Genomic DNA, 22,893 nt, shown 5'->3' with positions numbered 1-22,893 from the left:
GCATGGCTCGGTAGAGCCGAGACCCCGCGTTGAGGCGGCGCTCCTGTGGGCGGCTGTGGAATCGGCAGATTCGACCTTAGATCTCCAGTATTCTCATCCCAGTGGATGGACGTCCGGACGTCCCTTTGTGTTCCTCTCGTCGTCCGCCAGCGAGACGCTCTGTCGCTGGCGGCCGCAGTTTTCTGTGACCCACCCACCTCTCCCTTGTGTTTTGTCTGGGGAGGGGCTTCTCCTGCGGAGTCGTGCGTGCGCAGGGCTCCTCTTGCTTTCTTCTACTCCCTACTATCATCCCGTTCCCGTCCTACCAGAGAAGCCGTCTTCCACATGGTCCCTCGGGTCCCTGCTGCTCCTAATCTCGTCGTACATCCTCCTGCTGATCTCCGCAACATCCTGCTCCCTCCCTCGTCTCGCCCTGCGCGTCTGCTCCGCCTCACCGTCGTCTGCTCTGCGTCGTCTGGTGACGGGTCCTCCATAGTCGGTTGAGGTCGCCGCCCTCCTCGTGCCTCTTCCCAACGTTCCCTCGGCGGCCGATGCCGTCCGCTCCGGCTCCCCAGTCCCCGGGTCTGCCCTGCTCTCTTCTGCGCTAGCTTCTGTTTCGTCATCACTGATGTCCGTCCTCTTCTTTCTCCTCTTGTTGTATGCTTTGTACATCGCGTCGATTCCTTTTCGCGTGAGCACCAGCCTGAGAAGCCCGCCCAGCAGCTGAACCGCTCCCTAAGTTGAAGGAGCATCATCAGTCTCACCCACTTCGCTCGCTGCCCACTGTCTCCGCTCCCTCCCGCTTGGGCCGCCGTCGCGGCCCTCGTTCGTCCCACTGGCTGCTGACCTGTCTGCACGTTACCTCCGTTATCCCTCCTCCTCCGCGACTCCCTCAAGGCTGGCCGGGCCTCCTTCCACCCAGCGAAGAGCTTCCTGAGCCACTCAATGTGTTCCTCTCTCTTCATTATGCGCGCTGTAGCCTCATCGTTGAGCTGGATCCACCTCTGCACCGCTCCCGTCGCCGCCTCGGCCACGACTTGCAAGTTCCTCGTGACCCCGGCGCCAAGGTCCCTCCGGCTCTTCTCCGAGAGGTCATCTACCAGTGCTGGCAACAACCCCCCGACTGCAGGGGCTAGTGCATCGTACCCGTCCTCCAGCACCCTATAGCGTGAGCCCTTCAGCGCAGCGACATGCGCTATCCTCAGCGTCGTCAGTGTATCCTTGGAGTCGGGTGCCGCCTGTGCTACTTTGCTGATCGATAGTACCGTGCGGGGGCAGTGCACGATTTAATTCTGTCAAAAATCGAAATGTGCTCTGTGGGACTTATTGGACTAGGGTCATACGTCCGGGAGGCCCCCCGTGCGTGCCGTAACGAGCCACGGTATTGGTATGACTCTGTTCACGTTCACACCTCTTCAATAGCGCAAAACTCCGATACTACTGGTAGAGGGTTCCATACGAAAAACTCATCGGCAATCGATATCAAGCGGCTGCCGCCCGTTCCAAATCCGATCGTGTGCATGCGCATGTTGCGTCCGCGTGCGCTCTACATAGAAGTAGAAGGAACACAGGGCGTCGATTCATGTTCAGCGGCTTCTATCATCCGCTCCCAGCTCCATCCGCATCCCGCTTCATCGCGCTGATCTCCGCCTCGATGGTCTCGATGCGCTGCTGCCGCTTGAGAGCGTTGATCTCGGCCTCGAGCGCGCTGATTCGTCGCTGAGCCTCGTCCGACGCGCCCTCCCCCCCCTCCGCCGCGGAGTCCGCCCGCCCGCCCGCGTCGGCCGGCTGCGGCGCCTCGCCTCGATTCATGCGCCTCTGCCGCTCCACCTGCGCCGTCCAGCCTGCGGCCGCTTGTTTGAAGGAGGCGCCGAAGCCGTCCGTCGCGGCGGCTGCCGGTTCTTCCGGTGGTGTCACCTTCGGCTTCACCAGTCCGGCGAGCCAATTGCCGGCCTGCGCAACCCAGGGAGGGGCGGCCTCGGAACGCAGCCGAGAAGGGGCCGAGCGTGGGAGCCTGAGAGCTTTGGTCCGAGAGGCAGGCCTGCACGTCGAGAGGGACCGCCTGCTTGCGCTCGCGCTCCTTCTCCGCCTTAGCTTCGGCCGCGAGCGCCTCTGCGCGCCGGCACGCCTCCTCGTAGGCCTGCTGCCTGCGGGTGAGGTCAGACGAGTCACATGGGCATGGATGTTATCTCTCCACCACACAATCTGTGAGACAGGAGCCCCATGGCATGCAGAGCGGCCCGGGCGCGGGTGAGCAATCGCCCCCCCGAAATGCACACGCTGGATGCGATGGGAGTGTGTAGCCCTAGTACCGGTGAATGTGTAGCCCTAGTATGTGTAGCCCTAGTAGTGCAGGAGCGCGAGTCACGACCTAGGCTCGCCGCCTCTCCTCCTCGCTCAGCGCGAGCGCGACGTTGGCGCGGCGGGGTGCGCCTCTGCCACCGCGGCCGCGCCCTCGCCCGCCCCCGGACCTGCCCTGCCGGCCAGCTGTGGGCGGCAGCGTCTCGTCCGGCCCCTGAGGCAGTGGCATCCCCGTCTCCCCCTCGATGCGCCGCTTCAGGTCGCGCAGCACCTGTCGTGGACGTGTCGTGGACGTGCATTGGAGACTGTCGTGCACACATGCGATGCGGACGGGAGGAGCCTCGAAAGCGCGCGCCTTGATCTGCGAGAGCTTCTGCGGCGAGAGGAGGTCCCACATCACGCCGCTCGGCTTGGGCGCGCGCCCCTGGCCCACACGCAGCACGCGGGTGGGCGTCACGATGACGTCGACGGGGACGTCGTGCTTGGTCAGCTGGCCTGCCGGCATGTCGCTCACCACCTGGCAGTCGTGCACGGTCGTCACGACGAGCGTGGTCTGCGGGTCGAGGTTGCCCTGCCCCGAGAGGATGCCCCACTCCAGCTCCGCAAAGCCCTCGCCCTTGCCGACTCGAGCGCCGGTGGCCGGGCACACCGCCGTCGAGCCGACCACGACCAAGTCGACTGTGTACTGCGCATCGAGCGTCACCTGCGTGCCGTGCTGCGCCACGCCCTTGGAGTTGGTCAGCTGATCCACCCGCATGCCCGGCTCGAGGTTCTCGTCCACGCTGAGCGTCGAGAAGAAGCCGGTGCGCAGCCGCGGCTGCGGCGTGAGCAGGGTCTTGCCCTCCGAGAGCACGAGGCGGCGCACAGGCCGCTGAGGCGTGTCCGGGTTCACCTTGACCAAGCTTGCGCTCTGGAACTCCGGCAGATCGGCCAGCCTCATGGCCGCCGCCTCCGCGCCAACAAAGTTGGGGATGCGGTGGTGAACCGGCCGAGGCCACTCGGCATAGTCCTCGGCCTCCATCATGTCCCAGATCCTCCTGCGGACCGCCCACTTCCACGGCGTCCGCAGCTTTGCGAACGTGGCCTCCTCAGCCGCCATGGCCTCCATCGCGTCTGCATCCTTGGCCAATCGGTCCGTCTCAAAAGAGGCGGCGTCAAAGCCATCGACCGCCATCGCCGGCCGCGACGAACGCGGCAAAAGCACTGCACTGTGTACACCTCGTTCGCCGTGAGCGGGGCGCGGCAGTCTGGCGTGGTGGTTAAAGGCAAATACTGAAGTCAGCATCTGCGTGCGTCGCAGAGCACAGTTCGGCTTGTTCGGCTTGTCACTTCGGCGGTAGTGAGCCCCCCGTCGGGCTGGTGGTTCTGGGAGAAGATCAGGAGCCGGGCGACTACCTAGGTACCAACTCCAACAAAACAAATCCGGGTGCGCGCCGCCGCGGTGCTCGCTGCCATCAAGAATACAAGGACTGGTTCGCGCACCAGGAGCTCGTCAAGGCGCGGGACGTGCACGTCAAGAACAACCCGTCCCTCGGAGACAGCGCCGTCAACAACCGCGAAGCCTCGCGCTTCGTCTCCGCCTCAACGCCTTTCGCCGGCAAAGCCCTCGATGTCCGTGTCGACGGCACGTACGCCACCGCCCTCTCCTCCGACGCCCTCCAGGACGAGCTCCAGCGGAAGCTCGGCCTTTGGCTCTCCGTGGCGCTTCCCACCCTTCGGGTCGCGCTCGAGCGGGGCATGCCAGTCGATTTCTTCGGCGACTACCTTTACAACAAGGCCCACCACCGGCGGCCCCACGACGGCGTCCTCGCCGCCTGGGCGGACGCGATGCGCGCCCCGGCCAACGCGCCGGTCGTGCACGGTGACAAGGAGAAACCAGAGCTCACCCGGCAGTACAACGAGGGGTACAAGGTCGACCTCGCGGAACCCCACGCTGGCCCGGGAGGATGCGATGAGGTGAATGAAGTCAAGCTCTGGACGCCCCTCCTCAAGACCTCCTCGGCGGGCGTTGGCAACGCCTCGAGCGGCGGCACGCCCGCCTCCGTTGGCCACTCCTACGCCTTCGGCAACACCGAAGAGAAGGCCCGCCGCCTAAACATGGGCTGCAAGGCGCGCGGGCAACCCGGCCAACCCTTCGACCTCAAGAACGGCCACGGCTACGTCAAGGCGCATCGCGGTTTCTACCACGACGCGATCTTTGTCAAGCGCAACAACTTCAACCTGCTGCTCCACGAGACGTTCGGCGGCGGCTTCTCGCCCACCGCCGTTCTCAAGCTGCGCCGCCTCGCGCGCAAAGCCGCGCGCGGCAGCGTCGACCGCACGGCCTACTCGCCCAAGTACTCGCTTTCTTTTATGTCCCACCATGCAGAGCGCATCTCTCTCTCTGTTGTGCGAGGCGTGAACCGCGCCATTCGCTCTCACCTGGCAACCCTGTCTGCACGTCTCGCGCGCGCGTGAACAGGGCTCCAGGCCCCAAATGACGTGTGAGTGTTAGAGTTGTTTGGTATTGCTAAAAATCTCTCTCTCTCCCAACTCCCCTTCGGTGGACGGGGAGAGAGAAAGTCGGCTACCATATCAGCTCCGCCTCGTCTGCATGTTGTTCATTACTTCGCGGCGGCGCTGACCTCCGTCGGCGCTGCTCGAGTACCAACTTGGTGTGACGCGATCCACGCAGGCGTGTTTTCTGACGGCCGACCGTCAGTGCACGGAGGTTGTTGGCATGATGAACCTCGCGGCTTTTTTCTTTTAAGCCATCACGTCAAGCCTACACGTCGACGCCCCCATGAGCCCTACATCCACTATCGCTCTCCACACGCCGCACTTTTGCGTTGCGCCCGTCCACTTTCTTTTCACACCGGCCGCGCCACCGCCTGCGGCAGCCCACAGCGAGACGCAGCCGCGACCGGCACGCCCACCGTCGTCGGGATTTGGGCTACCGGCACGGCAACCTGCACACCGGGGTACGCTCCCGCACCTCCCCCGTGCGCCGCCACCGGCGCGGCGACAGGTAGCCCTCGGAGCCCGCCCAAGCCGCGCTCCTCGTCGTCGCTCTCCCCACGCAGAGTGTACACGCTCGAGAGGCTGCCTGCGCCGTCGGATGAGGGAGGCGGCCACCCCCGGTCAGCACACACACCGTGGTGGCGGCGATGGGCGCTGTTGCTGTAGTTAGTGGTCTCGGAGCTAAGGGTGGTGGCGGCGGTGATTGTGAGGTGACGCTCGCGGGCATGTCGGGGACGGTGGCGAGATGTTGTGGGCGGCGGATAATGGCGGTGGAGCCGCGCGCCGGTCCATAGCTCACCATCGTCGTGCTCGACTGCGGCGCCTCCTCCGGGGTAGAGGGCGACGACGGTGCCGGCGTACCACTGGCCGTCGCCGCCCTCCTCGACGGTCCACTCGGTCTGCACCCGCGAGCCAACCTGCTCGCAGGGAAGGGCCTCCTCCCTCCGCGACCATCCATCGCCTGCCCCACCCGTGGCCCCCTCCTCACGAAGTGCTGGCGGCGTCGGCGAAGGACACAGGGGCGAAGGCGACCAGGCGTGTGAGCGAGTGAGTGGAGAGGGGCGGTGCAGGAATCGGGGACTGCGCAAGCCTGCACCAGTTCGCCGTCGGCACAGACAGCCGGTGCGGTGGAAGAGGGCTGACTACCGCGGTAGAGGCCAAACAGCGTTGCGGCGAGGAGCAGCAGCCACACTACACAAGGCAGACACAAAAGCTCGCGACGCTTGGCGGACGGCGGGAGGGGCACGGCTCGGGGCCGTCGTTGCGCGCGATGGGGGGGAGTGCGCCTCCGATGGCGAGTCGCAACAGGAACGTGGTCAGCACCTGTCGGCCGCTCGGCAAGCCCGGCCGAGACACCTGCAGTCCCAGAGCGAAGGTGCAAGAGCTGGTGGTGCGTCGAGGGAGCGCCGAAGGAGGGAGACGGGAAAGTGGAGAGGAGGCGAAGACAAGCGGGCGGCGGCGGAGCGGGCGTTGGACGCGGCTCCTGCAGCCCAAGCAGCGGTGCAGCGAAGCCGCCCGGAGCAGTGGCGCCGCCGGCCAAATGCAGATGTTGCACACGCAATGCTATTGGCCAGCCGGGGGCGAGGCCGGTGGAGGAGGGTGGCGGCAGGCGTAGCACGGCCGAGACGAGGACGTATCGGTCGTGTGGCGTCAGCAGCAGCCGCTCGGCGGTGAGACCGCACTCGACGCGCGAGGAGCAGCTGGAGCCGCCTGTGGGTAGTGGTGGGTTGCTTCGGGGTTCCGGACGCCGAGAGGGCAAGGGCAAGAGTCGGGTGGCGGTGAGGGGCTGAGGATGGGGGCACGGGAGGGGTGGGCTGGACGACCCACCAGCGTCGGCCGCGGCCTGTGCTGGAAGCGCACGGTGGTGTGCCGCCGGCACGACCCTCAGACGAGTGCCGTTTGGGACAGCGGCGGCGCCGTAGTAGTACTCGGGGGGGGCTACGCCGGGCGGAGGCGGCACGCCGCCGAGACTGCCTCCCCCGCTGCGGTGGTGATGGTGGGGCGACCGCAGAACGTGCGCGACGACCATGCCTGAAGTGGAGGACGGGCCGAGGTCAGTGAAAAACCCCGCCAATTCCACGGCGATGCCGCGGCCACGCCTCGGGCATCTCGGCTAGATCTCAACTACATCTCAGCGCGCCCGAGATGAAGGGATCGGCAAAGACGGAGCGGTACATCGGCGGCCGGAAGAAGCCTTCGTGTCCGCCGAGCCCTCCATAGCCTCCCGAGCGTGGTGGGAGCGGCCCGCCGTAGCCGGCGCGGTGCGGAGCCGAGAAGGAGCCGCGTGGCGACGTTCCGTGCGCCGCCGCGGAGGGGACACCTCTGTGCGGAGATCCAAAGGAGCCGACGCCGCGGGTGAGTGGCCTCGACCCGAGCATCCCTCGCATGACACGCCCGCGCAGCCGTCGGCGGTTGGCGGAGAGCGGCGGCGCCGGCTGGGAGGCGTTGACGATGTTGGTGGAGGCGGCGGTGGCGGCGGCGGCGATGGCGTAGGGCTCGCGGAGCCGGCGGCGGTTGGCGGCAGGCAGCACCGTCGCGGGCAGTAGGCCGCCAGTCGCGCCGCTCGAGCTCGCAGCCGGGCTCGTGTTGTCGGCGGCGGCGGCAGCGCCAGGCAGGGCGAGCCTGGCGCGAGGCGGGCAACATATTACGATTGGCGGCGGATGCGATGTGTGAGAGCCGCGTCGCCCGCGGGGTGTGGCCGTGCATATCTCGCTGTCGCAGCAAGCGGGGTGTGACCTGGCAGCCGCTGCCCACGGGAAGGCATCGTCTGGCCCGAGCTCGAACGTAGCGGGACTGACGAGCGAGTGGCCGAGGCGGTCAACGGCCGAGATGGTGAGGCGCGCGTAGCTGCCCTGCGGCAGCAGAAGCACCGGCGAGTACTCCTCCCCCCCGGCCACTCCATCCGCCTCGCCTATGGAGGAGAGGTGGAACCGGGACGGCGTTGAGAATGTGCCGACCAGCATGCCCGACTTGGCGTTCCGCCGGGCACGCGAGGCGCGGCGTGGAGCTACGAGCGGCTGGGGCGGGCTGGGGCGTCGAAGGCTCTACTCGGCTCGCGCCGATCGAGATGTTGAAGTCCGCCGTCGCCGAAAGCTCAAAGTAGAGGGTCCCCGCGCGCGGAGGCGGCGGCGCGGTGGCACTGAGTAGCACAGAAGTAAGTAACATGGTGGCAGCACAGCCACCGCCGCCACGGCAGAGGGACGGAGTGAAGCCCACCAGAGCCTGCAGCCACGCCCAGCCACAAAACAGCGAGCACGCGAGCGAGAAGGAGGCTCCCGTCGCGGAGGTGCCGAGCAGGAGAATAAGGACGACGCATGGATGCTTTGCGTAAGCCAGGCCGTCATTGGCCGCAACGACGAGTGTGGAGGGCGACAGCATATACACCCGTGTGTGTGTGTATGCACACGCCCGGTTCGCCGGTTGACGCCAAGTTTGTGGGCGCCGACTTTGCGATGGCGACTCTCTCAAAAAAAATTTACGTAAGAGCTACATACACTGAGAGAGAGAGAAGTTCAACCTGCTTCTCCACGAGACATTCGGCGGCGGCTTCTCGCCGCCTGCAGTTGCAAAGATCAACCGCCTTGCGCGCAAGGCTCAACGCTCGGGCGTTGACCGCACCGCGTACCCTCCCCACTCCCGCCTCTCATTTGTGTCACACCACGCGGAACGCATCTCCATCGCTTCGGTGAAGGGGGTGAACCGTGCCATCCTCGATCGCCGTGCTAAGCTCGCTTCCGAGCTCTCACGCCGCGCGTAGGGCCCCTAGGGGCCTAGAGAACACAACCCCCTCTCTCTTTTCTCCCAGTAAGCTAAAAGTACGTACGTACACTGAAAAACAGGGAGGCTTTTTCTTTCAGCTAGCCTTCGATCTTATGAAGCAAACGAGGGTACCGCTCTCGGGCCGACAAAAACCCCGCTCACTCCCTGGGACGAAAGTTTTCTTTTGCACAGCCTAAGCAGCACATCAACAACAAGGCGGGCAATGGATACGCTTGACCAGCGGCTCGACGCCGGGCTCAACGCCATCATCGTCCTCGGCGCCGTGCTCCCGGCGTGCTACACCGCCTTCGCTTCGGCGTCACTCTTTGCGGCGGGCGCGTTTCTGCTGGTGGCGCTGCCCCTCAACCTGCTCGCAGTCAAGGCGGGCTTCATCCTGATCAGCAGGCTCGCCGCTGCCTCGGATGGTGCCGAGCACACCACGGACGCGCTGGCAACCGGGGCTGCCTCTGCATCGGCGGGAGAGCAGGCGACGCGCGGGCAGCTGCAGAATCAGCTGGCACGGTTACAGCAGCAGGTCTTGGATGAGGTCGAGCGAGTCGAGCGAGAGGACCCGGCGGCGGGGGCAAAGGCTAGGGCGGCGGTGGCGGCGGCGGCGGCTCATCGCGACTGGCACGAGTGGTCCAGTGCCGAGGGGGAGGGGGAGGGGGTCGCGGCGCTCCGGGATGCGGCTCAGCGACACCAGGCGAGGTTGCATGCGCCCAAGGGCACCCTCCCTCGCGGTGACACCTTTGCGCTGCAGAGCGCTCTCGCGCAGGCGAACTGACCTCGCATCTCTCGCATCTCTCGCGTCTCTCTTCTCTCTCGCGTCTCTCGCGTCACACACACACACACACACACACACACACACACACACACACACACACACACACACACACACACACACACACACACACACACACACACACACACACACACACACACACACAGACAGACAGACAGACAGGCAGACACACACACACACATACGCACCGAGCCGCACACTGCCGTGTGGCGAAGTGTGCCTCCTCGCCCCTCGCCCCTCTCTCCCAGTCCACCGTGCCGGCCCAATCCCCCGCCCCTCGCTCTTCCAGTCCCCCGCCCCTCCCTCTTCCAGTCCCCCGCCCCTCCCTCTTGCAGGCGAGGGACCTGCGCGCGGGCGTTGCGCGGCTGGGCGGCTTCGGTCAGATCGACTTCCGCCTCGAGCGGACAGGCGAAGGAGGCGGCGGCGGCGGCGGAGGCGGAGGCGGCGGAGGCGGAGGCGGAGGCGGAGGCGGCGGCGAGGCTGGGGGGGAGGACCCCTCCCGCTGCATCACGAGGTGCTCGCTGCCCGCCGCCGCCACCCCTTCCCGCGCCCCCGCGAGGCGGGCCGGCACTGCCGCAGGCGGAGGGCGGACGGGAGCGAGGGGTGGAGGAGGATCGAGGTGACGCCTCCCTCCCTCTCGCTCAAGCCGACGGCCGCTCCTCCTCCGCCACTCTCTCCCTCCGAGGCGAGAGGACGGGGCAGCTGGTGCGGCGGTCTGCGAGCGGCACCGCCCTTGACAGCAGCTGCGCGTGAGCAGGCGGAGGGCGGGTATTTGTGCGACAGACTGCCGCCGCCCGTCGCGATCGACTACTCGACGCCTCTGATCGAGGAGCTCAAGGAGCGGCGCAAGGCCATCCGGAACAAGGCGTGCCACAACGAGCTCGACCTCGACGTGATCGTCGAGCACTGGAAGTGGTTCCAGGAGCAGTCCGACAAGCTCGACGTGCAGTGCCACGACCTCTCCGTCCGCAGCAAGCGCTTGCTCATCCGCCACCGGCGCGGCACCGCCTACAGCAACCAGGCGGGCGGCGAGGGTGTGGAGGGACATGGCCAGGACACGTCCGGGACACGTCCGCGACACGCCCCTCAGGTGGCCGGCCTCGAGAAGGAGCGAGAGGACTACAACGCAAACATTCGCGCGCTGCGCGCCGACAAGGAGTGGATTGAGGGCACCAGCGCGTGGAGGCGAGATGCGGCCGAGATGCGGCCGAGATGCGGCCGAGATGCGGCCGAGATGTGGCGTCAGGGTGGCTCATGAGGATGAGCGAATGGACTGATCAGGCACATCATCAAGCTGACTCGCGAGCACATCGTCACCACCAAGTCGGGCGAGGTGACGCCACCCTAGACCACCCGAGAGGGACAGAGACTGCCCGAGATGCCGATCTCGGGAAAAGGGCTTCACGCACCGTCGCCGCACGCGGCCGTGAACAGCGCCTCGTTACAGCGGGTGTGGCGGAAAGGTGTTTACGACCGAGGAGCTGCGGCAGGACGAGGAGGAGTTCGGCTCCTTTGAGGAGTACGTCAAGCGCAACGGCTTGCGCTGAGGGTGGCGTGCGGCGTGCGCCGCGGCGGCGAGGCGGCGACGATGGCACGTGGCATTTCTCAGGTCACAGGTCAGACTCAAGAGTCCGGCCCTCCGCTCTTGGCTCTAGCGGATGAAAAGTGTCGCCTCTCCCCCTACATGATTATCGTGTATAGAATACCGCAAACGGCTTTACGGCTTTACAGCGGTCTGCACGGTCGCACGCGGGACCGGGACCGGCCGGGCGGGCGCGGGCGACTTGTGGAGGGGTGACGCTGGCGCATGCGCTCTTACGCTGGCGCTGCCGCGGTGCGCCGGGAGCGCGCGGCACACTGTCGGCCACAGCACCCCGTCGACCCGGGCCCGCCGAGGCCCTTTCCCAAAACTCAACCAACCCGCGAGCGGAGCAGCAAGCAGAGCCGAGTCGCGTGCGGACAGTAGCTGGAGAGAGCTTACCTCTCTCCCTCACAGCTCCTCCTTGCTCGCAGCTGCCTTCGCCGCCCCCTCCTGCTCGCGCAAGATGTTGTGCTTGGAAGCAGAGAGTGGAGAAGCCTCCTCGGGGTCTGAGGCGGACTTGGGCTGCGCGGAGCCTCCGTGTTGCTCTGTCCGCTCCGAAGTGTTGCCACCCTCGTTGCCACCCTCGTCGCCGCCCTCCTGGCCCTCCTTGCTGCCCGCCTTGCCGCCCCTGGTCGACGCTAGTAGGTCGGCGAGCGGAAGCTCCCATATCAAGGTTGACTTTGCCTCCTCCTCCTCCTTTTTCCGCACGCCGCGGGCGACCCCATCCATCCCAACATACACCTATTGCTAGTCTTGGTGTGAAGCGCGCCCGATTGGGCGGCGGCGGCGACGAGGACGGTGGGGAAGGATCGCATACTGAGGGGGCCAGGGGAGGCGGGGGGCGGGAGGCATGCACCATCGTGAACGGCTCCTCCCGCCCAAACGCCATCACCTATTCGCAGCTCGCCGCGAAACCTGACCGGAGGCTGCTGCGTGCGCGCGGAAGTGAGAGCGAGGTAAGTCGGCGCACTTGGGTGGCCGTTCTGCAGCCCGGAGCGTCGCATTTCAGCACGGGGGTATTTGCGCGGCCCCAGGTATAGTCAGCGATTTCGGCACCCGGCGTCGGCCTGCCTCCTTCCGGTGTCTCTTTCCGGTTCTTCTCCACGCCGACGACATGGAACCCCTCCACTCCTCCGGTGACAAACCGCGCCCGCCCTGTGGCGTTTGCCGCCCCCTGCAGGGCCGAGCGAGGGGACGAGACTGGTGGTGTCATGCGGGAGGACAACGTTGAGAATTCAACAGTGGCGCTACATCAGGGAAGCTGGAGACACGGAGGTGTGTCACCGCAGAAACGGTGGGGTATGTTGCGCACCGTCCCGCCGATGACTCTGCCCCAGAGGTCCTCGTCTGGAGGCGACGACGAGCGGGTGAGCTACGTTTGCTGGCAGAAGCCATGGCCGGTGTGGATTCGAGCGGCCTAGGGAGGCTACCTTGATGGCAACGTTCGAGCTCTGTGGTGCTAAAGCGCACCCTTGCCCATCTTGAGAGTGACGGATACGAGCCCTTCCTCCTCGATGGAGAAGGCGAACTTGAACTGACCGTTGGTGGTGAGGAACGTGCGCGGCGTGCCGAACCACCGGTGGATGCGGTGGACTGGCTTGTGCTGACGCCCGCCTTGTATCCGAATCGTGACGTCCACGAACGGTGCCTCCTCCTCGGGCCCTCCGCAACACAACGGGAAACGGAGCTCCTCGCATAGACACCCGAGAATGCCCCACCACAGCGATTTGGATGACCTGGGCCCGCTTTTCCTTGCGCGCGCGCTTCGATCGATTCGAGATGACCGTGTCGCGCTTCCTACAGGAAAGTTGCTGCAGATTCAGAACAGGCCCCGAAACAGGGCCGGCGCGAGGCCAGATCGCGGCTCCGGCCATAGAGGAGGAAGCTGGCGAGCCAGCCGGCACCTGCAAGGAGGCTCTAGAAAGCTCTGGAAACATTCCACTTTAGGAGGTGGGCGAGCCGGCTGCGCCCGCGACGGTGGCGAGGATGCCCGCGACGAAGTATGGGAGGTCCGGCGACAGCTCAAACAGGCCTCCGAGCAGAATCGGCCCGATAACGCGGCCGACTCCCATGCAGACGGCGCCGAGCGAGACCACCTGCCAGCGGGCAATCTTTGACAACTTGAACCGAATCGGGACGCCGAGTTGGGCCACACAGACCTGGCCCAAATTGCTGCTGCCTGCGCGCTCCGCGAGGGCGGGCGAGACGATCGAGCAAGAGAGGATGTAGCCTAAAGAAATGACGGCACGGCCGTGTGAAGGGCCGCTGTTCACAAAGAGGCGATCGATCTCGTGAGAGCAGCCGAGGGCAAACAGGGTCTGCGCGCAGCAGTACCCCAAGGTCCGCCGTCCGTCGAGCGGCAGCAGGTGGAGGAGGGAGAGGGAGAACTGACCGAGCGCCAGGACGACGGACGAGAGCACGGCAGTGCCCTGCACGCCAAAGTGGGTCTGACAGCGCGGGAAGGCGATGACCTGCACGCCAACGCCAACCACGCCCTGCGCGCCTACTTCCATTACTCTGGCCTCTCCGACCCTGACGAGGGGGCGAAGGGGCGCGGCCTCCCCGACGAAACACCCATGACGAATCCCATCTCGAGGTTGCCCCAGCCAAGCCGCTCCTGTAGAGGTAGCCGGGCAGCTTATGGCCGAGATCCAGCCCAAATGTGGCCGATGTATCCGACATCTAGCCACAGTCTCGCGCTGAGCCGCTCCTGCAGGAAGAGCGCCGTGCAGGTCATCATCGTCGATCCGCTCATCGTGAGGAAGGCTGCCTGTGGACTTGCACGACGTGTCGTGGACGTGTCGTGGTCGGGTCATGGACAGCGAACCGCGAGAAGGTAACCGTGGCGGAGATGAGCCAGATCGCGCGCCACTCGGCCTCCTTGGCGTCGCTCTGCCTGAGAATTGAGTCAATAGCCAATATTCGTCGCGCCCACTCAGCCCTCCTCGGCGGGAGTCGCTCTACCGCCAGCCGCCCCACCCCGTCCGCTTGTCCACCACGGTCCCCGACGGCCGCTCGGCCGCCTCCTCGTTGTGCTCGAGGAGCTTCGTGAGGGCGCCGCCGCCCTTGGCGCCCTTCCGAGCCTCCCCACCAAGCAGCAACGAGGACATGCGCAGCCGGAGACCTGCCGCCCGGGAGGTCTCAGCCAGCTTCTCGACCTAATGATGGGCAGCTCCGGTACTTAGTAGTTAGAGGAGCGCTTGAGCACCTTCTTGGCCAGAAGAAGGAAGGCGCTAAAATCCTATTCACCTCCTTGAGCCGCGAGGGCGACAGAAGGTTGAAGAAGGCGACGGCGGCCGCACAGACGGAGGTGGCGCTGCCAACGAGGAACGGGGCGGTGACGCCGCCCAAGTTGGCGAGGCCTGCGCCGATGGGCGGCCCGAAGAGAAACGAGACGCCCGTCATCGCGCCTAGCCCCGCCATCAGATGCGCGCGCTGGTCGGGCGGCACCTGTTCAGATTGGCGTGAATCGGCGCTGTGGTCACAGGTGCGAGGGCCTGCGGGTGGCGCCGAGCACGATCTCCGCAACGTAGGCGTTGGCGGTCGCCATGCAGCCCGAGACGAGGCCGTGGAGTGCACGAGCCTATAAGAACAGCCAGCCATGTCGGGCAATGGCGGTGTTGCCCTCAATCACTCCTCGCGCGCCAGGATCAGGGAGTAATAGGACCATGAGAAGGCAGAGACGGCAAAGCCGATGGCCGGCCCAACGGCGGCTGCGATGAGTACGACCCGCCGACCGAAACGGTCGCCTGCCCACCCCATCCACGCCTGAGATAGCACCTACGACACGCGGCAGAAACCTCACTTGCCAGGTGGAGCAACTTGGCGCCTGGCGGCAAGGCCTGCGTAATGGCGAATGCCGCAAAAATGCTTCCCAGTTCGTGCGGCCGGGCGCCCAGCTGCTGTGCGTAGAACGGCATGACGGGGAGGGTTAGCGCCTGACCAAGCATGTCGATCAAGACAACCTGCGGGGGCACTCACATTTCGGTCGAGACGGACAGCCTCACTCTTGGCCACTAGTATGAGCGGTGACCCGCATCACGTGCATCCTAATGGCTAGGCTGTGTGCACGGCATCTTCTAGTAGAGCGGCAACCCGCATCACGTGTATCCTATGGCTAGGGTGTGTGCGCGGCATCTTCCATTCGTGCCGTGTACACGCACGCAAGCGCCCGCTGCCTCGCCGACAGCACAATCAGCCTAGGCATGGCTATGGCTGCGGCAAAGCATCGGCAACACACAGATAGATTACGGTGCGCTCTGAAGAACGCTTGTTTTTCTTCTTCTGCAAGGTTGGGTAGGTGTGAACAACACCTCCTGAGAACAGATTACGGGTGCGGCCTTTGTGTAGAGAGAGAGATTTTCAGTGTATGTAGCTCTTACGAACATTTTTAGCAGGTTTTTGTGTTTGTTGTGTAGTGATCTGTGATCTGTAATATTCCGCGCGCAGGCGGCGGCGCGCATTTTGTGTAGGAATCCTACCGAGGCGGTGCCCGGTGCCGAACCTGTCGGACCTTAATAAATACAGCCGGATGGTCACTTGCTGTAGCCACTTGACACGCACACACCCGCACCGCACCGCACACTCCGCACCCGCGAAGAAGAAGGAAGTTAATTAATTAATAAAAATCTCTCTCACCCGCGCCCCTATAAAAAGATTTTTTTCTTCGCTCTCCTCTGTTTGTTCATAAATAAATAAATAAAACGGGCACGCCAAACGAGGGGTGGGAGAAGGACAGGGTCCCCACCTGTTTTTCTGTTCTCCCTTGCCCGCGTGCTTTCTTCTTTTTTTGTGTTCATCTCTGCGCCTAGGCACTGGGCCTCTCCGAGGTTGCTCACCCCAGTTTGTGGTACTGCTGTGCAATCCCACTTCTTGCTTGGGATGCCCATGCTGAAATTCTCACCACGGCATCGCGTCCTGCTCCTCTGCCTCGCGTTCGCGCGAGGTGCAATCGCGTTGCAAGGCGCAGCCGCGTCCGCACACCATCGTCCGTCGCCTTGCAGCAGCAGCAGCGGCAGCAGCGTCGGCAGCAGCGTCGCCAGCAGCGTCGGCAGCAGCGTCGGCAGCAGCGTTGGTCACGGCAGCAGCAGGCGGAGAGCCACGCCGTGGCTTCCGAACGCTGCCGCGACGCTCGCCATCGCCTCCTCTTCGCTGCTGCTGCCTCCGGCGCCCGCGGCGCTCGCCGCCGACGTCGCCACCCGGACCGCGGCGGAGTTCTCCTCGACCGCCGGGTTTGAGGAGTTTGCGGAGCAGGGCGGCAAGATGAAGGCGGACCCCTCGTGCTTCTTCAACCAGTGCAAGGAGCCGACCCAGGCGTGCTTCACCAACCCCGCCTGCCTCAAGGGCATCACCTGCCTCGGCAACTGCCGCGGCGAGCAGCTCTGCGCGACGCAGTGCTTTGCGAGGTTTGGGTCGGAGAAGCTCAACGCCTGGCTCGCGTGCACACTCGAGGCCTCCATACTACTCAGAGACCTCGATACTAGTCGTGGTCTTTGTTAGCATCGCGTGCACGCTCGAGTAGGGCGAGTGCGCCGTCGGGCGGCGAGCCCCCCCCCCCCCCTTGAGCCCTCTCGGGTCTTGCCTCGCGTAGGAGGAGGAGTGCGTCTCCACCGGCGTCCAGCAGGACACGCAGGCCGCCCCAACCCCGCCACCCGACCCTGCACCCCCTTCCCCGCCCGGGCGCCCGCCCGCCGTTGACCGCCCGCCTGCCGCCTGGCCAGGCCTTCTACGCCAACCCGCCGCCCGTCGTCGGCTCGTTCAAGCCCTCCGACCTCCAGGGCAAGTGGTTCAAGGCGCAGCACGTCTCTGAGACTGGACACACCTCCACAGACACCGCACAGGCTCCCCACAGACCCCACAGACTCCACAGACGCTCCGACCTGCGCACGTGCTTCAAGGCGCGGACGCGTCGCCCTCTTCGCTCCGCGCCCCTCGAGACTCCACAGCCTCACCGCAGCCTGCTGCAGCGCCAGGCCGGCACTCCCCCTCCGGCCCTCTCCCTCTACCCAGGTGCTCGGCTACAACCCAAAGTACGACAACTACCCGTGCCAGTCCAACACCTTTACCGCCGCCGCCGACGGCGCGCGCACAACCGAGATTGAGTCGAGATTGAGTCGAGATTGAGTCGAGATGTAGAGGAGACTTCGCCCCTTCGACAACCCCCCCCCCCCCCCCCCGCAGGCTCGCTCGACAACGACATCCTCTTTCGCGTCCCTAAGCCGAGCGGCGCCGGCTCGTGGCAAAACAACTTCAAGGAGAAGCTCGTGGCGGGGGCGGGCCGCTCGGGCGGCGCCAACCTGGTGGTGGAGGGCAAGATGTTCGGCCTCACCTTCCACGAGGACTGGTACCTCATCGGCAAGGGCGACGGCTACCGCGTCGTCGCGTACCGCGGCGACACGCAGCAGGGGCCGTACGACGGCGCATTCGTCTTTACGCAGCAGGTCGAGCGGGGGCGCTGCAGAGCCGGGGGGGCGGCGCGCTCTTCACGCCCCTGGCTGCGAGCAGGCGGACGCGCTCGAGCGGCCGGGCGGGCAGAAGATGCGCGCCGAGATCGACGCGGCGATGCGGAGCGCCAAGCTCGATCCGGCGCAGCTCGCGCAGATCGACAACTCGTGCCCCGCGGACGCGACGAGCGCGGGCGTCTCCGCGGCCGAGGCGTCCAAGGAGAAGCTCGAGTGGAAGGACGTCTTTGAGCTCACCGAGTGGTTCCGGCCGGGCACCATCCGCAAGCAGGCCAATTTTGACCCTGCAAAGATGTAGCGCGTTGCGGTGTACAAGCCGCGGCGCCGCGCGGGCGGGCGAGAGATGTGCCGGGCTGAGAAGGCGCCAGGCCCTCGTCTCACATCTCGCGATGGTCGACACGCATGGGACGCATGCCAAAATTACGTTTGGAGGGCAATAATACATATCACGTTCACGAGTCGCGTAGACAGGGTAGAGGAAGAGACTTAGGAAGAGGTGGGGCTGGAGCGTTAGCCGTTACCGTCAGCGTGGAGAGGGCATGGGGGCGTGTATGGCCCAGGCCGGGCGAGGCCGGCAAACACCAAACTGCGGGGACACCCCCACCAAGCGCCGACGCCTTGATGCATGAAGGATGAAACACGATTGATAGTGGCGCTGCGCCGCTGGCGGAGACTGGCAGGAAATTGACTGGCCACTCCTAGCTCAAACGTCAATCGTCATCAGGCAAGTCTCTCAAACGTCAATCGTCATCAGGCAAGTATCCTCGCGCTGTCGGCCCGTTGCGAGTCGAGGCCATCCTGCGTCCACTGCCCCGCCATGAGCCGCCTTAGGCAGGGCGCAAGCGCGGCGCACAACACCTCGTACGAGCCGCGGCTCAGCGCGAGCCCGCGCGTGCAGTGGTCCTGCACGGCGGCTCCGAAGAGGGGCGCGTCCGGTGGCGTGACGAGGAGGCGTGACGCGGAGGCGGACCCAGCGTCGAGGGTGGCGGTCGCATGTCTCCAGCCGCGCGGGAAGAAGAGCTGGTCGCGAGGGCCGAGCGTCGCCTCGAGACAGCCGCCGCCTCGCGTCTGGTTCGGCGGGCAGAGCGTCCACGCCTTTCGGCCGCGCAGCTGCACGTGCCACGCCGACGCGGGAGGGTGGTCGGCATGCAGATGCATCCCCGCGCCCGGCCCGCCGCCGACGATAAGCAGCCGCCACCGCAGCTCGCGCTCGAACCGCGCGCTCACGTTGGCGTGGCCGACCGCCGACGCGCACTCCTCCTCCGGCCGGCGGCGCGCCTCGGCCACAAAGGGCGGCTCTTCCACGCCCGCGGCGGCGAGGAGCTGCGGCCAGCGGCGTGGCGGCACCGGCAGCAGCGCGTATGCACCCGACGCATCGCCCTGCCTCAGCCGGCGCAGCGATCTGCGCGGCGCGAGCCGCAGCGCGGACGCGGCTGCGGAGCGCGCACCGCGAGGGTAAAACTCGGCATGGGCGCGCCAGCTGGAGGAGAGGTGCTCGAGGACTTCGAGCGAGGCACCGGGCAATGAGGCCGGCTCTGAGCGGATGACAAACGGCGCCTCGTACCAGCTGGGCGGCAGCGGAGGCGACAGCTCGGGCAGAGTGAGCGGGAGGTTCGCCATGAATGGCGGTGAGGAGTGTTGTGACGGAGGCCGGCAAGCGGATCTTCCTCGAACAATCCTGATGTGTGAGCGGCTTAGAGCTGGCACTGCCACAGTGCGGCACGGCCGGAATGAACACCAGAAGGGCTGCATTGGCTCCTTCACAGCCATCTTACCTAAGGATGGCTGAGCTAGCTGCAGTGCAGCCACATCCTTCAGCCCGATGGCTGCAACACACACACAGCAGCCATCCTTAGTAGACATGGCTGGAGACGCACTACCGCAGCCACACCGCCCGCCTCGAGGTGAGCCCGCTTGGCTGACCTGGCTGCATTGCAGCCATCTTGGGAAAGATGGCTGGGGGACAGCCATTTCAGCCATTTCAGCCATCTACTATGGCTGCGTCATAGAGATTGCAGCCATCCTCCAGAGGCGTGAAAAAATGTTTGAAGGTTTTGTTCTTGTTCAGCGCTTCTTGTTTGGCACTCGAGTATCCGCACCCTGGCGACGCCTGTCTGTCCTGCCTGTCATACTGGCTGTCATATACACACACATATGCTCTCGCTCGTCGCCGCGCGACGGCCAGCGCCGCCGCTCGCGCCGTGTCCCGCAGTTTGCTCAGCACTCCGCGATGCGCCCAGAGTTCTCCATCTTGACCGCCGCATCGCCGCACCGAACGTGGTCCGGCTGCCCATGCCGGCGGCGGCGCTGGACGCGGCGCGTGCTGCCTTCGACGGCGCGATCCGCCCACACCTGGAGCGCAATTTGATCGAGGATCTCGAGGCGCAGCCCGTGCCGTGCTCGCAGCTTCGCTCTGCGTACGGCAACTTCTTCGTGATGCGTGGAGGCTCTTCGACTGACGAGAATAAGAGGCACTCCTCCGACCTGGCGTGGATCAGCGTCGACGACATGCCGACGTGGGAGGCCTTCCGGAAGATCTTTGACCTGTCGGGCGTCGCCGACGCGGTCCGGCCTCTGGTGGACTGCGACGAGGGCATCCGGCTCTACTCGTCCTTCTACGTCGTTCGCTCGCGCTGCGCGTCGGCCAACCTGCACGTCGACTGGGGCGACGGCGTGGGCACGAATGCCTTCACGCTGCTCGCGCCGCTCGAGGATTACTCTGGCGTCGACGACTTCCAGCTGCTGTACGAGGCCTCCGCGGCGCGCGAGGCGGTCGCGGGTGGAGTGGGCGGCGGCGACGGGGGGCTCGCGCAGTACCGATACAGGCTCGGCGAGGCGATCGTTTTCGGATCGCACTTCTATCACTCGACGGAGCCCGGCGCGTCTGCGGGCGGCGCGGCGGCGCCGCACGTGTACCTGTGCTTCACCTTCGGGTCGGACCGCGCCTCCTTTTTCGAGGAGCACATCGCGCCCACCATCTCGGGCTACCAGAGCCGCCTGCTCGTGGCCGCGGACGGGAGCGTGCGCCTCACCGAGCTCGGCCGCCACCTCGAGGCCGAGGCCGCGCGGGGGCACCCGCCGCCGTGTCGCGACGCAGTGTGAGGAAAGGAGACGAAAAAGAAACAAAAAGTTTCCGACACGAGGGACCCAGGGACGGATGGCGGGATGCGAACAAAAAAAAGCGGCCCGCAGGCCGCACGACTCTGGGCCGGCGCGGGGCCCCAGAGGGTGTCCATGCGGGGTGAGATGGGGTCCCATGGTTCGCCGCAAGCGCCGATTTTTGGGGTTTCTTTTTTGCGATGTTTTACTTGTTTTCCACTTTATGGGAATTCGGGGCCCGTATACTTGCGGCCATGCTATCACGCCTTGCGACAGCCTGTCGGCGCTGCTGACCGTGCCATGCTGCTCAACTGACCGCCTGCATAGCTCGCGGCCTTAGTCTTCGGCATTCAGTGACGACCTGATCGTACGGCCAGAAGGAAGGTGTCCTTCCAGCGCGTGCACGCTTCTGACGCAATGCAATGGCGTCACAAACTGCCTCGGATTGGCTGCTGGCACTCTCGAGGCTATGCCTACACAGCCTCGCGCGCATGGGCAGTCAAGAGGGACCACGCACTTCTCAGGACAGCGCCGGTGCCTCTCTCTTGGACCGGCAAACGTGGTGGTATCGTGTCACCAATGTGGGACCAGTGCGGCATTGCGCCATCGACAGCTCTGAACTGCGCCTCACCACTGACCGGGAAGGCCGCCAAGTGGGCCAGCACAGGTCGCACATTGTGGCAGCAGTCAGCAGTGCATGGCTCATAGCTAGAGCAGCAGCGTCAGGGTCGCAGGGTCGGATCGTGTCAAGCCTCTCGACGGGCCGGCCGTGTGCAGACGTCGGCCTGAGTGTCTGCTGTCTGGAGTGATCTGTCGGCGGTCAGTACGACCGATCAGGTCGGAGTTTTCTGATGGTTGGAGGGTCTATCTGTATGTACTCCTCGAGATCTCTCCAAATCTGCCCTCTATTTAACCTTTATTCGGGAATTCGGTGCTAATAGAGACTAATAGAGCGGCGCACGGTTCCTCCGGGGGCCCCCGCGCCGGCCCAGAGCCGCACGAAAGAATTTGGCGCGCAGGAGAGGTCAGGAGGGGTTCCGACCGAAGCGGCAGCCTGCTGACTGCGCGGGGCTCTCGTTGCCAGCCGCAGCGTTGGAGGCTAGCCGGCTCGCGCTAAAGGCGGGCAGGAGAGGTCGGTCTGAAGAAAGAGGGAAAGCGGATAGAAAACAAGAACACAACGCACTCTCTCACATGACAAGTGATCCCACGACCGCGATTGTGGGGACTACATGATCCGTACGTGGTGAGGCACGCTTTTTTTATATCTCAACTTTGCAGGCGGCGCGCGAGGGCGCAAGCACTGCTCGCTTCCTGGTGGCACCACCACAGTAATCGCGTGATCGCCACGTGGCGCCCCTTTTGAACGTCGCAGAACACCTGCGTATGACTGGCCTCGCAGCTTGGCGGCCACCGCTCGCCGTGATTTTCGCTCTTCTCGGGGCACAGGCAAGACCCATTGCGATATTCAGCCGCAGGTCACCGCCGCCGCCGCGCTTGCCGCCGCCGCCGCCGCCACCGATGTGGCTCTGGTCGGCTCTGGTGGCAGCGCCGCCGCCGCCGCCGCTGCCGCCACTTCTGTATCGGCGCCCGCGGGCAGCACGAAGCGCCAGCAGAGACGCGTCCTCGACCAGCACGGCAGGTGCCAGCACGGCAGCGCTGGATCCGGACCCGCACGGGAGCAATACCTCCGGCGACGCGCACGCCACGGGGAGATCTCACCGGCACGACGACGACGACACCTTTGTCGGTGCCGGCGGCTGCGGCGAGCACTGCCGGCGCTCAAAGGGAAAGTGCGTCGCCCTCATCGGGGAAGCGGTCGCAGGGTCGCCTCGAGGCGTGGTTCTCCGCGCTCTAGGTACGCGAACGGCGCGCCCTTCATCATATTTCTCCTCGTCTTCCTCGCCATCCCCGCGACTCTTTGGATTGGTGAGGGCGGTGCCCTCGATCTGATGAGGCCTGCTCGCGCACTCTGAGGCTGCCGCCACCTTGCCTCAGGCGACCTCTACGCGCAGCGCGTCATCAAGCATGCGAGATACGGCTCGCTTGAGCGGGTGCACACACGATCGATTAGCGAGGACGCCTCATTCGCCTAGAGCCAGGGGACAGCGTCGCTGGCGCCGGCCGCCGCGAGCGTGGCCCGTCTCTAGAGATTATGATTGACAAGTCGTACACGTACTTTCCGTCAGGCGTGTCTCGCGTATTGTGTGTGATGCTAATCAGGCTTCGCCCCCATGTGTTTTACGTGCAAAATCAGGCAACTTCGACGGACGTGGCTCAGCTCAGGGCGGGCTGCGCGCGAGCTGCGGTAGCCGCGGGGCGCGGGGGGTGTGTGTACAGTCTGACTACAGTACGCGTCAGGCGACAGGGGATGCCCCCATGCGCATCCGTCGCCGCGCAAAAGGCCAAAACCA

General features: G+C 65.4%; 8 protein-coding genes across 8 annotated transcripts; 3 read left to right on the top strand and 5 right to left on the bottom strand.

Annotated features, from left to right (window-relative positions):
* Positions 1–2,449: 2,449 nt before the first annotated feature.
* On the bottom strand, positions 2,450–3,439 carry EMIHUDRAFT_54275 (hypothetical protein; the record flags this gene model as incomplete). Its single annotated transcript, XM_005782469.1, has 2 exons — positions 2,450–2,551; positions 2,612–3,439. Coding segments are annotated over 2 exons (930 nt in total), but the record flags the coding sequence as incomplete, so codon positions are not given.
* Positions 3,440–5,129: 1,690 nt separating this feature from the next.
* Positions 5,130–8,157, bottom strand: EMIHUDRAFT_203558 (hypothetical protein; the record flags this gene model as incomplete). Its single annotated transcript, XM_005782468.1, has 10 exons — positions 5,130–5,150; positions 5,229–5,365; positions 5,579–5,696; positions 5,876–5,970; positions 6,226–6,489; positions 6,607–6,810; positions 6,908–7,214; positions 7,311–7,401; positions 7,516–7,748; positions 7,828–8,157. 10 exons carry the CDS (start codon positions 8,155–8,157, stop codon positions 5,130–5,132), a joined length of 1,800 nt encoding a protein of 599 aa, XP_005782525.1.
* A 1,137-nt stretch (positions 8,158–9,294) lies between these two features.
* Positions 9,295–11,070, top strand: EMIHUDRAFT_449764 (hypothetical protein; the record flags this gene model as incomplete). Its single annotated transcript, XM_005782467.1, has 7 exons — positions 9,295–9,313; positions 9,676–9,854; positions 9,920–10,025; positions 10,098–10,361; positions 10,431–10,525; positions 10,622–10,673; positions 10,804–11,070. Coding segments are annotated over 7 exons (799 nt in total), but the record flags the coding sequence as incomplete, so codon positions are not given.
* Positions 11,071–13,560: 2,490 nt separating this feature from the next.
* On the bottom strand, positions 13,561–14,327 carry EMIHUDRAFT_203555 (hypothetical protein; the record flags this gene model as incomplete). The annotated part of the gene is made up of 4 exons (XM_005782466.1): positions 13,561–13,632; positions 13,764–13,818; positions 13,887–14,080; positions 14,172–14,327. The coding sequence occupies 4 exons, from the start codon at positions 14,325–14,327 to the stop codon at positions 13,561–13,563; spliced, it is 477 nt and encodes a 158-aa protein (XP_005782523.1).
* Positions 14,328–14,552: 225 nt separating this feature from the next.
* Positions 14,553–14,842, bottom strand: EMIHUDRAFT_203554 (hypothetical protein; the record flags this gene model as incomplete). The annotated part of the gene is made up of 2 exons (XM_005782465.1): positions 14,553–14,671; positions 14,728–14,842. 2 exons carry the CDS (start codon positions 14,840–14,842, stop codon positions 14,553–14,555), a joined length of 234 nt encoding a protein of 77 aa, XP_005782522.1.
* An 892-nt stretch (positions 14,843–15,734) lies between these two features.
* Positions 15,735–17,810, top strand: EMIHUDRAFT_434525 (hypothetical protein). Its single transcript, XM_005782464.1, has 7 exons — positions 15,735–16,373; positions 16,513–16,554; positions 16,643–16,723; positions 16,932–17,034; positions 17,103–17,362; positions 17,427–17,683; positions 17,710–17,810. The coding sequence occupies exons 1-6, from the start codon at positions 15,804–15,806 to the stop codon at positions 17,679–17,681; spliced, it is 1,311 nt and encodes a 436-aa protein (XP_005782521.1). The 5' UTR covers positions 15,735–15,803; the 3' UTR covers positions 17,682–17,683; positions 17,710–17,810.
* A 323-nt stretch (positions 17,811–18,133) lies between these two features.
* Positions 18,134–19,003, bottom strand: EMIHUDRAFT_203552 (hypothetical protein; the record flags this gene model as incomplete). Its single annotated transcript, XM_005782463.1, has 2 exons — positions 18,134–18,493; positions 18,611–19,003. 2 exons carry the CDS (start codon positions 19,001–19,003, stop codon positions 18,134–18,136), a joined length of 753 nt encoding a protein of 250 aa, XP_005782520.1.
* A 534-nt stretch (positions 19,004–19,537) lies between these two features.
* EMIHUDRAFT_99562 (hypothetical protein) lies at positions 19,538–20,485 on the top strand (the record flags this gene model as incomplete). Its single annotated transcript, XM_005782462.1, has 1 exon — positions 19,538–20,485. One exon carries the CDS (start codon positions 19,538–19,540, stop codon positions 20,483–20,485), a length of 948 nt encoding a protein of 315 aa, XP_005782519.1.
* Between the last annotated feature and the right edge of the window lie 2,408 nt (positions 20,486–22,893).

Source organism: Emiliania huxleyi, assembly GCF_000372725.1.
Source record: "Emiliania huxleyi CCMP1516 chromosome Unknown EMIHUscaffold_19, whole genome shotgun sequence".
Classification (NCBI taxonomy): Eukaryota; Haptophyta; order Isochrysidales; family Noelaerhabdaceae; genus Emiliania; species Emiliania huxleyi.
The sequence above is the reverse complement of the archived record's forward strand: the minus strand, read 5'-3'. Positions and strand labels throughout refer to the sequence as shown.

Excerpts from the sequence above, each read along its gene's own strand:
- EMIHUDRAFT_434525 (XM_005782464.1), top strand. The coding sequence starts at position 15,804 with ATGCCCATGCTGAAATTCTCACCACGGCATCGCGTCCTGCTCCTCTGC. Across the intron at positions 16,374-16,512 it reads GGCTCGCGTGCACACTCGAG|GAGGAGGAGTGCGTCTCCAC; the intron begins GCCTCCATACTA and ends TGCCTCGCGTAG. Across the intron at positions 17,035-17,102 it reads CGAGATTGAGTCGAGATTGA|GCTCGCTCGACAACGACATC; the intron begins GTCGAGATTGAG and ends CCCCCCCCGCAG.